Here is a 13,298-nt window from a genome sequence, read left to right as displayed (position 1 = left end):
GAACAAAAAGCTCTAGATTTTAATTCAAACATTTTTAATCAATACAACACAAAATTCACCCTTCAAGAACTGAATGCTGCCTTACAAAAATCAAAAAACACATCACCAGGTCCAGATGAAATTCACAATAGTATGTTAAAACATCTAAGCAGGTCCTCTTTAGAATATATTCTGCATCTTTTCAATAGAATTTATTCGGAACACAGATTTCCAAAATCCTGGTGTCAAGCAACAGTAATTCCTATCCTTAAGCCCAATAAACCATCTGAAAAACCTGAGAGCTATAGACCTATAGCTCTCACTAGCTGCTTATGTAAAATAATGGAACGGATGGTCAACTCCAGGCTGATATACATTTTGGAGTCGCATCATCTGCTATCTCCATATCAAAGTGGATTCAGACGTGGTAGATGCACAATAGACAACCTATTGCTTCTCGAAACATCAATAAGAGAAGCATTTCTCAAACGAAAACATCTCGTGAGCGTATTTTTTGACATTGAAAAAGCATATGACCGTACCTGGAGATATGGGATCCTCAAAACCCTGCACGAGTATGGGTTACGAGGTAATCTACCCATCTTTCTCTCTAATTTTCTAAGAGACCGAATTTTTCGCGTACGTGTCAAGTCTGTTCTTTCAGATGCATTTATTCAAGAAGAAGGAGTTCCCCAGGGAAGCGTACTAAGCGTAACTCTTTTTGTAATAGCAATCAACAACTTAAGCGAACAACTGCCTCCCTCTGTTAAGGGTACCATGTTCGTTGATGACTTTCAAATTTCTTTCTCTTCATCCAGCATGAGTATCATTGAAAGACAACTTCAAATCGCTATAAATAAAGTATCACAATGGGCAGAGGAAAATGGCTTCACTTTCTCTGCTCAAAAAACCTTTTGCATCCACTTCTGCCGTAAAAGAGGGCTTCACCCTGATCCAAGTCTTCTCCTTAACAATCAACCAATAGCTGTAAAAGACCAAGGAAAATTCCTTGGTCTCACACTTGATAATAAACTCAAATTAACACCGCATATACAAGAGCTAAAAAAGAAATGTTTACTGAAATTAAATATCCTTAAAGTCTTAGCTAATACTTCTTGGGGTGCTGATACAGAGTCTCTCTTAAGAATCTACAGGGCTCTAATACGCTCAAAACTTGATTATGGATGCCAAATCTATGGCTCCACGGCAAAAAGCTATCTGAAAGTTCTAGATCCAATCCACAATCAGGCACTGCGCATCTGCACAGGCGCTTTCCGAACCTCACCTATTAACAGTCTTCATATTCTTGCTCATGAACAATCTTTAAACAATAGACGCCTCAAACTTTCATTGAACTTCTACTTCAAAATAAAACCTTATACTGATCACCCTTTACACCTTCATATTTTTAATCCATCTAATGTTATCTTATTTCTTCATCGTCCTTCTGCAACCCCAACATTCGGGATCCGAATGCGCCGGGTGCTTTCAGATTTGCAACTGTCAGATTTTAATACTCTCAATACAAAAAACTGATTGAACCATGGTGTGAAGTAGTTCCTCCTACCATCAATGACCTCGCTAAATTCTCTAAAGAGACTACCTGCAATACAGCCTACCAACAAATATTTTATGATACAAAATGCAAATACTCTGATTATCATGACATTTTCACTGACGGATCAAAAGCAAACGATCACGTCGGCTTTGCTGCAATAATAAATGGTCAAGTTACCGCTGAACAATCACACCCATCTTGCTCTGTTTTTACAGCAGAAATAAAAGCCATATTGATATCTCTACAATCAATAACCCAATCCGCTCACAAAAAGTGGGTGATATACACTGACTCAAAGAGTTCAGTGGAAGCAATCACCCACTGCAACAATAACAGCCATCCCATAGTCATTCAGTCTTATCATTTATACAAAAGTCTTACACAAAATAATTTTCATGTACTCTTTTGCTGGATCCCTGGTCACGTAGGCATTGCCGGCAATGAAGCCGCTGATTCAGCTGCCAAAGACGCAAATATCCTAGTTGATGATAGCGTCCCTTTAGTTGACATTAAAAACGCAATATCTGAATGTCTTAACACGCATTGGCAACGGACCTGGAATCTCGAAATATAAAACAAATTACATTCGATCCAGCCATCGACTAAAGGTTTCAAATCATTACAACTTACCAGGAGAGAACAAGTTTCGTTAACTCGTCTTCGCATCGGCCATACCAGGTTCACCCATAAATACCTCTTATGCCGTGAACCAGCTCCGATTTGTATTAGATGTAAAGTCAACCAGACAGTGTTGCATATCTTATGCAACTGCCCAAATTTTAACCAAATACGTTTTAAATATTTTAATAATTTTAATCCATCTCTGAAAGACTTGCTGGGGGACCCACCCCATCCCAATATATACTCCTTCCTCCGGGAGATTGGCTTCTCCTTTTTAATTTAGTGGTTGTGTCGTCAAAATGTAATTTTATCCGTTTTTCTTGTTACTGAAGGTTCTTTGACAACCTATTGTTTCAAACCCTTTCATAAATTTTTTAATGTTTACAGGTTTTTTACTACTTGTTTTAAACTACTGTTGTTTATACCTTTCTCTCCAAAACATTTTTACTTTTATCATACCCTGATTTTTTATTTATGTATAAATTCTAAACTAGAAAATCGTTTGCCGCAGTATAGCCCTCAAGGGCTCTTGCGCCATTAAAAATAAGTAAACCAACCAACCAAGCATAAGTTAAAATTGCAACACATTTTGATACTGCAAAATAATTTTAATCAATGGTTTAATTTAAAAAATATTTGATTTAAACTTTTTTTTTTCAAATAAAAACGCAGCTTTTATTTTATAACGTTTAGTCAATTCTCACTACGCAACTCGTGGCTAAAGTTGCTAGTTTGGCTCCAGAAACGCAATGAAGTTTCCTTTAGAATTAACCGTCGTCGATATTACGTCGCGAAATGAGCTAATTAGTAAATTGCAGAATGAATGGGCAAAATTTACTTCGGATGACACTGAAAAACTAGTTCTGTCAATGCCCAGACTTCTGCAAGCTGTTTTGAAGAACGAGCTGATGTGTGCATCACATGACTTCCTTTTACTTCAATTTAATGTCATTTCCCCATTATTGGCAAATTCAATGTGATTCAATTGTTTACTCTCTAAATATCACCAACATTAGCCAAATTGAGACCAAATTTAAAATTTAAAAAAGTTGCCAAATTTGTCGCCAAGTTGGTGATAAAATTTGGCGATCAAAAGACTGGTGATATATCGCCAAGTGTGCGACAAATTATAACACCACTTGAGTTTACATCGAAATTAACAATGATTTCCCCCAAAAAAGGGGCAAAACACCCCCTTAGGAACATCCGAATGCAACCAAAAGGGAAGGTGCACAACTACACCCCACTAGGAGTCTACGTATTAAATTTCAATTTTCTAGGACGTACCGTTTTTGAGTTATGCGAGATGCATACACACACACACACGCACGTACGCACATGCATACGTACATACGGACGTCACGAGAAAATTCGTTGTAATTAACTCGGGGGTCGTCAAAATGGATATTTTGGGTGTCTGTACGTTCCTTGGCATATATCCACGTGTGATCGGATCGAAAAAAAAACTCAACATTAATTCGGGGGTGAGAAAAATGGAAATTAAGGCCGATTTTTGAGTGAAAATTTTTTCGCAAATACAATACTTCCTTTTTTGTAAAAGGAAGTAAAAATCGTTTTGACTATCCGTTTGATTTAAGTAATTTTGTTTTCTTAAAAAATGAATAGGATTATCTTTCTTCGAAGGGACACTGCTGGTTTTACTTATAGCATAAATTTGCTTATTTTTTGAAAAATTATTCTAGGTACTCTTTACTCAATTTCATTTTTATAAATATATTTATCTATTGCACATAAAATACTTGTAAAAACAAAACAAAAAAAATAATAATAAACTACTTAATTTCAAGAAATTATTTTACAACAATTCAAAGTGACAATATATTTTAAAACTATCATTTAAAGTCATTATCAAATATTTAATTTACATGCATCACAAAAAATTCCAATAATATCTTAGAATATTATAACAAAAAAAATCGTCGCCAAGTTGGCGAAAAAACTTGGCGACCAAAAGCTTGGCGATACGTCACCAAGTGTTTACCAAATTATAACACCACTTAAGTTTGCATTGATATTAACAATGATTTCCCCCCAAAAAGGTGCAAAAGACCCCCTTAGGAACATCCGAAAGCAACCAAAAGGGGAGGTGCACAACTAGACCCCACTACGAGTCTATGTACCAAATTTCAACTTTCTAGGACATACCATTTTTGAGTTATGCGAGATACATACGCACATACACACATACGCACATACATACAGACGTCACGAGAAAAGTCGTTGTAATTACCTCGGTGGGGTCAAAATGGATATTTCGCGTGTCTATACATTCTTAGGCACTTTTCCGCATGTGGTCGAATCGAAAAAAAAACTCAACATTCATTTGGGGGTGAGCAAAATGGAAATTAAGGGCGATTTTTGAGTGAAAATTTTTTCGCGAATACAATACTTCCTTTTTTGTAAAAGGAAGTAATAAAGGATAGGGTCTGGTGGGGTAAAGTGGTCATAAAATCGTAGGTTTTCAACTTAGGTGGATAATAAATGCAACAAATTCTTTAAACACTTCAACTTTTTTTGTTGTTAATTTACATTGCATTATTAAAGAACACGGTACATTGAATTTTAGGAAGAAAAATATTGATTTTAGTAGTTTTATAGAACTTTCTTTTCCCTATGTTTTTATGACCACTTTACCCCATGGGGTGGGGGAAAGTGGTCATGGCATGGGGTAAAGTGGTCATAGTTAAAAATAGATGCAAAACCATTATAAAGAACCTTAATACTTGTATATTTCAGTTGTTTTTATAGCTACAAGTATATTCACGAGTACATGCGTGTATACACGAATATATACGTGTCGTGTTATACACGAGTAAACACGTTCCTATATGAGTAGATACATGTATACATCAGATACATGCATGCATGTTCCTACTCGAGTATATACGTGTATATAAGAGTATATAAGCATGTATACGTGATTACCTACAGGAGTGTATACGTGTCTACATGAGTACATACGTGTCACATGTATATATGTGTCTCGTATATGTACGTGTCACGTGTATATACGAGTATATACGCGTATAAACGAACATCATATGCGCGTATACACTTGTATCTCGAGAAAATACGTGCATACTTGAGTATATATGTGTATAGTAGACGTATATACGCATATATAAGTGTACATACGTAGATATACGAGTATACACGAGTTAATTCGTGGATACATCCAGTGCGTCTTTGTACTTGTTTACTCACGTATATATATAATATGGAAGCACGAGTATATAGGCATGTATGCGTGTAAACACGATTATATACCTGTATAGACATATATACGTACATTTACATGTATACACCAGTACATCTATGTATACACGATAATATACGCTTATATACATGTCGGCCTACAGAATGAATCTAAGCTCTTGGGCAAAAATCAAAGGGGTGTGAGAGGGGAGGATAAGAAGCAAAGAATCATAAGAAAATTATAATCACTGACGCGCTATATGCACACAAAGACAGAAACTGATGGATGCAAAGCAAGGCAAAAATTTGTTGCACAAAGATGATTTTACCTAACGTTTTAGTTTTTAAGAAATATTTAGAGCAGTTGTTGAAAGTTACGGTCTGTAGCAGCTCTAATACACGCATCGCAACAAAGGCGCAGCGGCTGATGAAAGTGTTTCAAAACTCTCGTTATTGCAACAGAGAGGGATCTGTGAATGCAACGCATGTATTACAGCTGAAGGCCGCAAATTTCATCAATCGCTTTAAAACTTTCTTAAGTCCTAAAATGTGTAAAATTGTATTTGTGTAATATATATATATATATATATATATATATATATATATATATATATATATATATATATATATATATATATATATATATATAAATTTGTGACTTTTTTTGCATCCATCAATTTCTCACTTTGCGTGCATGTAGCGCGTCAGCATTGTGTTTGTGACCATATGTTCCTTGTTGATTCTTACTTCTTATTCTCTCCTTTAATACCTTTTAATAATTTGCTCAGGAATGTAAACTCACTCTGTCTACTTTTATATCATATGCTTGTATGTAAGTGTTTACTCGAGTACGTACGCGTATATATAAGTGTTTTTATATATACAAGTATAAGCGAGCATATACGTGTATAGTAGAATGTATAGCTGTATAGATAAAAAATGCTTGCAGATACCCATATACGTATTTATTGGTGCATTTATGTGAATACGACTATGGACATGTCTACACGAGCATATATGCGTATATATACGCATATACTCGTATATTTAACCCCGTTTACTGTAAAAACAATACATATTAAGTAAAATTAATATTTAATTTGTATCTGCCTTATACCTAAAGATTAAGTGACATTAGAGGAACAATATTCGTTAAGCCTAATATTATGACCACTTTACCCCATCTAACTTAAATTGTTCTAAAAAATTATCTAAAATAGATTCAGCTAACTGCTAATGAGTAAGAGTTCTTGAGACATGTAGGAAGCTTCCTGTACAGTCAATCTGTTCCTAATTCTAACAAACAAAATTTCCAAAGAATATTAAAATAGGTGTTTAAATTTTAAAATTTTTCATGTTCACGCGAAATATTTTTTAGCGAATAAAATTTTGCCAGTAGTAAAATTTTATATTCAAAATGTAGTTTCTAACTGCCTTACTCTAAAATAAAATTTTCACATTCATTCGAACATTTATTTCCAAGCTATAGCCATTTATTTGACGTATGACCACTTTACCCCATTGACCACTTTCCCCCACCAGACCCTATGCTATAAAGTATTGAAGAAATAAAAAAAAAAAATATTTTGCTTTTTTTTTTTTTGAAAGTGTACGCAGACTTTATTGGAAGGAATTTCCGAGTTTATTTTTTTGATAAAATATATTCTTGTAAAAATGTAAAAAGTATTATACTTATATTATTTACTTTTTATTTAATTTTACAACTATATCTAATAGAAGGGAAAAAAATTCAGTGATTAAATACATTTTCCTATGCTTTAAGTGTTTTTTTAATTTAAAATGTAGTCTGTACGCAGACTTTTGTGACTAACTGGACCTGTGAATTGTTGCACTGGACTAAAGAAAAAACGCGAAAATAACTAGAAAATAGTTGGTATGGTAATGATAAATGTTTTTACTTTTTTAATAACAGATAGGTGGCCTTTTTGGCTTCTTTCAATTCCTCATCACCAAACATAGAATTGTAGCAAAGCTTATCCCCTGCCCGAGAAGCACATTTTTCAATAAGCAACGCATTTAATGTGTCATGGCTTAGGTTGCAACGATAATCAGTAACATTTTGACGAACAATACTTAAGACACGCTCACATGGCGCATTACTATGATGAATTAACAGAACTTTCAACAACGTCAGCTCTGTTTGAGATAATATCATCGCTAAATGCATTCATCTGATACAAGTTAAATTCAGCTTCTACAGCATCTTTTGTTTCATCTGTACATCCAAACAAATCTAAAAAGAAGCGGATGGATGAAAGCTTCTGTGTTTCTTTGCCTTTTATGTTTGCAACTGAGGCACACGAGTGCAACTTTTTCGGCAGTGTTTTTTTTTTTTAATGTATGCACATGCCGTATTATAATAACTTCTTATGCAATTATAAAAACTTTCCTTGAAGCTTGCAGAAATATTGAGAGAGTTTAGGTATTGGCGAGTTTTTGATCCAATTACCAATTCTTCATCAGATTTTTGATTTTTTTTTTTCAAATTGAATTTGATATCAAATATAGATTCTGCTTTTACAACAACTTCCGCGTTTACAAATCTAGCCAACAGTTCTGTAAACAAAAAAGTAATTTCTTGGTGATACACATGTATCATTGGTTGTTCTTTTTGCATCAATAAGTTAGTTTTGTTGAAAATGGGAATTAGTCTGCAAAAATAATAGCTATAATTTCGTGGTTGGTGTTTCAATTTTTTTATTTTTAAAAATGTTTCAGAACTTCCCTCTTCTTCCTCACAAAAAATTTAAACAAAGCATCCTACTGATCGAAAAATCTGTTGATGACTTCTCCTAGGGACAACCATCTGGTAGCTCCATACTTGAGAACTACGAGTTGCTCCAACCCGCACACAGCCTGGCAAAACTGAAACAGCTGAACACGTTTTACATTTTTTTTTCAAGTAGTAGTAAACATCTACCAAAAATTGTTCAATACCGTAGTCATTGAGATTTTTAGCTGCATGTTGAGCTGCAAGATGGATTAGATGGCACACACACCTGTGAATAACTATGTTTGAGTTTGCTTTCTTTATAAAAAGAGCCGACTCCTTTGTTCTGTCCCATCATCACGTAAGCATTATCCGAGCAATAAGACACACAGTTTTCCGACGGTATGTTTTTTTGCTGCAAATAATTTTCAATCAATTAAAAAATATTTTCTCCTTTTGAATCACCTTCATCATTGGGGTAAAGAAATCAATGAAGTCACTATTTTCATCGTAACAGCTTGCTACAATGGGAAATAATTTTTCATCTTGTGAATTGCTGCCGTCTGTAGCCAAACTAAATTTAGTTTTCTTTAATTTGTCAACGAACGTTTCTTGTATGGTTGTGGCAAAGCTCTTGACTATTGCTATCGTTTTGGTTCTGCCACAGGCATATTCTTTGGCTATGGAAGAATCCAGGAACATTTCCTTAAACAATAGACCAGCATTTTACGAAATCGCTAATGGGCAATTGTGCTCAATTAAAAATTTGGTAAACAGAGCTTCTGCTCTAATGACATTTAGTCCTGATCCTGACTATATCGTTGAAAACATGTCCAATGTTCTGTTATTTTCACAAGCCTTGGCTTTAACAACGTATTTGTCACTCTCACAGTGCCTTCGACAATCCGCTCGTCTTCCATGAGAAACTAAATAGTCAAAACCACATACTGTACAAAACGAATAATTTGAAGAAATTTTCGACTTCTTTAACACAGACCAAGGTTTTTCATACTCTGTAAGAAACTCTTGCGAATGTTCTCTCTTTGGAGCCATTTTGTACATTACTTCAAGCTAAAATAGTGAGCAATACACACGTGAGCGAGAGTTAATCTGTGAAACGCAATACGGGGGGGGGGGGAGGGGAGAGCGGCTCCGTTCTTCACTAACATAAACCCAAAATGCGCATGCGTAGCAGCAGGAGTAAAATTCAGCCGCGTAAATTAAATAGGAAGGGAAAAAGCGCTCTAAATGTCGACGACGACGACGATGCCTTGGCTACTTAAAATACAGATGGATTATTTTTGATCGTGTCAATTGGAGGAGAAAAAAATTAGACAATTTAAAATTGAAACGAGAATGAGGAGAAAATGAAACACTTTGCGGAGCCGGTGGAGTTTTAAGATTTAGCGGAGCAACTCCGCTCAAAACGGAGAGGTTGGCAACCCTGGCAACCAGACAGTGTTGCATATTTTATGTAACTGCCCAAATTTTAATCGAATACGTTTCAAATATTTTAATAATTTTAATCCATCTTTGAAGGAGTTGCTGGGGGACCCACCCCATCGCAATTTTTACTCCTTCTTCCGGGAAACCGATTTCTCCCTTTTAATTTCGTGTTTGTAACTTCGTTATGCGATTTTGCCCTTTTCGTACTTGTGAATACTTTTCGTACTTGTGTACGTGTACTATTGTGAATTTCATCTAGGCCTGGTGATGTGTTTTTTTATTTTTGTAAAGCAGTATTTAGTTCATGATAGGTAAATTTTTCGCTGTATTCAAAGAAATGTTTGAATTAAAATCTAGAACTCTTTGTTCTTTTTGTGATTTGATGGTTAAAAACTTAAAACAATAGTTGTTTGCATTGGAGACTTCTGCTGAATGAGTCCCTATGCAGTTAGCAACCTCTTTGTGATCAGATAAAATATTGCCGTTTTCTTCAAGAATGGGAGCAAAAGATGTATTGTAGTTCCCAACGATTTTTTTTTTTTATTTTACCCCATACGATCTTGGATGGGGTGGACGTCGTGATGGTGCTGACATAGGCCTGCCACGAGTCCCGTTGGCATTTCCGTCGAATCTTTCGATCTTCAGCACGAGCTCTTTTAAGTAAAGAAGGTGAGCATATTACGAGATCGATGGCATGGTAAGACTGGGTAGATAGATAAAAAAGAGTATTTTCACCGTTATTAAGAACGCAAATGTCATTGTCTTCAATGAAATTTTCTATTGTTAAACCTCTACTGTTGGAGTCTGGACTCCCCCAGAGAAGATTATGGCCATTAAAATCCCCCAAGAGTACAATTGGGGGAGGAAGTTGATCTACAAGTGTTTGCAATTCCACGCCTCTCAAGTCGTAAGAAGGTGGGATATATACTGAACATACTGTGAACAGCGAGGGAAGGTGAACGCGCGCAGCTACTGCTTGGAGGGATGTGTTGATATTGAGCTGTCTAGATGCCAGCGAGAAATCACTAGAGATTAGCAAAGCCACTCCTCCCAACAGGCAGTCCTTGCGGTATATGTCAAAACCTTTCAACCTCGGTCTATCAGCAGGGGACAGAAATGTTTCTTGCAGACAGAATATGGCCGGTTGGTGATATTCGACAAGATCTTTGATGTCCGTGACATTATGCGAGTAACTCTGACAATTCCTAGAAAGAATATTCACGGCCATGATGAGAAAAGGAAGGAGAAACGGCAGGAAGGAGAGTGATTTAAGAAGGAGGATGGTCCGTGCACCCTTCATCGTCGGATGGCGGAAGATCTTCAAATTAAACATCCTCGTCCTCCTCTTGGGAAGGAAGTTGTTGAGATTTTTCAATTAATGATTTCGTCAATTTTACTTTCTTGCTAGAAAGTAAGAAGTCCTCTTTTTTTAAAGGTATAGAAAAAAGTTTTTTAAGAAAAAACTTTAAAACCTCCCGAAACTTTAAAAGTTTTAAAGTTTCGGGGGCCTCTATTTAGAGGCTACCCCAATTTTTGCGCGCGTTTAGATAATTTTCTTTTTTTCAATTGTTTTCTTTTGCTTTTGATCATTTGGTTTGTTCAAAATTAGTTTAGCTGAGTAGCTTGTGCTGGGGTTTTAATTTCGTTACAATTTTTTTGTTGAGGCTTAGGAGTATTGAACTGTTTATTTTTTGATTTAGGAGAGTTAGTTGATTTAGGGCTGGTTATTGTGTTAATTTGAGGATCTGTTTGTGTACTTGTGGAATTGAATACTTTTCTTACTGCTGCAGCATATGATAGTCCAGCTGAAGGCGTACAAGACTGGACAATTTTTCTTGCGTCGGGGTATGATATATTCTGCGTGGTTTTGATTACTTGGATTTCTTTTTCGGAAAGCCATTTAGGGCACTTTCTAGAGTAAGAGGGGTAGTCTCCTTTGCAGTTGACACATTTGAATTCCTTTTTGCATTCATTGCTTAATGGCCGGCCTCAGAACATCTGGCACAAGTTTCTGTACCACGACACGACAGCTTGAAATGCCCAAAGCACTGGCACTTGAAGCACCTTAGCGGATTAGGAATGTATGGTCTAACAGGGCATGAGAGATAACCAGCTTTGACACGTGTAGGGAGGATAGGCGTACTAAAGGTCAGAATGACATGTTTCGTATTATGCATCACGCCATTGCGTTTGATTGTGATCCTTTTCACTCTACTTACGAGTTGTTCCTTCATTTCTTCTAGAATTTCCCCCTCTGGTGTAAATAGAAGGTCTGGCTCCGAAATGATTCCCCGAGAGAAGTTTAAAGTTGAGTGTGCTGAAACTGTACAGAGATATGAGCCTAATTGCTTGATAGCTAGGATGGATTGAACTTGTTTGAGATGCTTAATTTCGACTAATAATTCACCAGTACGTAGTTTTTTTACAGACTGAAAGTCACCGATGAGATTTACAAGAGCTTTGTTAATAAGGAAAGGGGAAACAGCAGTAAATGTAAGGTTTTCATTTCTTTTAAGGACAAAAAAATTAGCAGATGTTAACGGTTCATTCTGACGCTCCCCACAAGGGGAAGAGGTATTCTTTATGATATCATCCATAAATTAACTTAGGAATTGAGGGGAAAAACTGGGGTCTAGCCCCTGTGTAGCCCTCCTGTACAGGGGTAAGGCTTTTACACCAGGGTTCGCCTGCTATCCCTGACGCCAACCGTTTGAAGCACCGACTACCCCCGGTACCACGCAGCCACGGGCACGGTAGAGACACCTTGGCTTAGGGGGTTTTGTCCGAATTTGGTAAGTGTGATGAGGGAAGGAAGGAGACAAAAGTCCCTTCCCGCCGATATTCTGTTTGAGCAACTGGGGGTTCACGACTCCTCCCAAGAGCTCGCCCCGAACTCACCACACCGCAAGCACCCCCCCCCCCCACCACGACAAGGTAAACGGACACGGGAGAGGGGGGGGGGCATTCATAATTGGCATTGATAAGTTGGAAAAATAAGTCTAAAAACCTATAACATTTAGAATTTAAAAAAGTATTTCAAAAAGATTTGTTTGTTTTCTCTTATAAGTGATAGTAAATATTGCTTGCAGCAGGTATAGCTGTATCACGGCAGCGAGATGGCCGAAAAAGTGGAAGCGAAAACAGAAGACTTGATTTGATAATTGGTATGATCAGCCAGAACGCGCAAGCTGTAAAGTTTTTACTGTACGCGCGAAATCGCTGATCATACTTATTAAAAAATGATGTATTCCGTTTCTACTTCTAGTTCATCCGCCATCTCTCCGTGGTCAACAAGCTTCAAAATAAAGGATAAGTTCGGAAAAAAAAAAAAGGTAACGTTTTACCGTAGGTTTGGGGGAAATAAAAGGTTTTATAAAAGAAGGAAAATGAAACAAACATATTTTAATAGGATGTATACGATTTTCATACTCGTGTATGAAAAGTTGTCAATTTGCGATCGTAATCGTTTCACTTATTGGGAATTTTCCCAGATTTTAATCACGAAAAAAAATCCCTTTTTCGGGAAATTTCATTGTTTTAATGAAAATTTGGGAGGTATTTACTTCATTAGGGGGTTCCGGAGAAGGCATTGAAATTCGGTATCTCTCGTACGAATCTGGAGAGTTAGCAGCTATGAAATTTTTATCAGATTATAGATAAAGCACGATCTCTTAAGAAAAAATATATGGGCAACAAATTAAAAGAATCTTCTCTATGGAGAATGGAAAAACGGTAGTGAAACCGAAA

General features: G+C 36.3%; 1 protein-coding gene across 1 annotated transcript; it reads left to right on the top strand.

Annotated features, from left to right (window-relative positions):
• Positions 1-1,742: 1,742 nt before the first annotated feature.
• LOC129230312 (uncharacterized) lies at positions 1,743-11,292 on the top strand (the record flags this gene model as incomplete). The annotated part of the gene is made up of 3 exons (XM_054864711.1): positions 1,743-2,018; positions 2,364-2,421; positions 11,222-11,292. Coding segments are annotated over 3 exons (405 nt in total), but the record flags the coding sequence as incomplete, so codon positions are not given.
• Positions 11,293-13,298: the final 2,006 nt, after the last annotated feature.

The sequence above is a fragment of the Uloborus diversus genome, chromosome 9 (genome assembly GCF_026930045.1).
Source record: "Uloborus diversus isolate 005 chromosome 9, Udiv.v.3.1, whole genome shotgun sequence".
In the NCBI taxonomy this organism is placed as follows: Eukaryota; Metazoa; Arthropoda; class Arachnida; order Araneae; family Uloboridae; genus Uloborus; species Uloborus diversus.
This window is presented reverse-complemented; position numbering and strand designations above follow the sequence as displayed.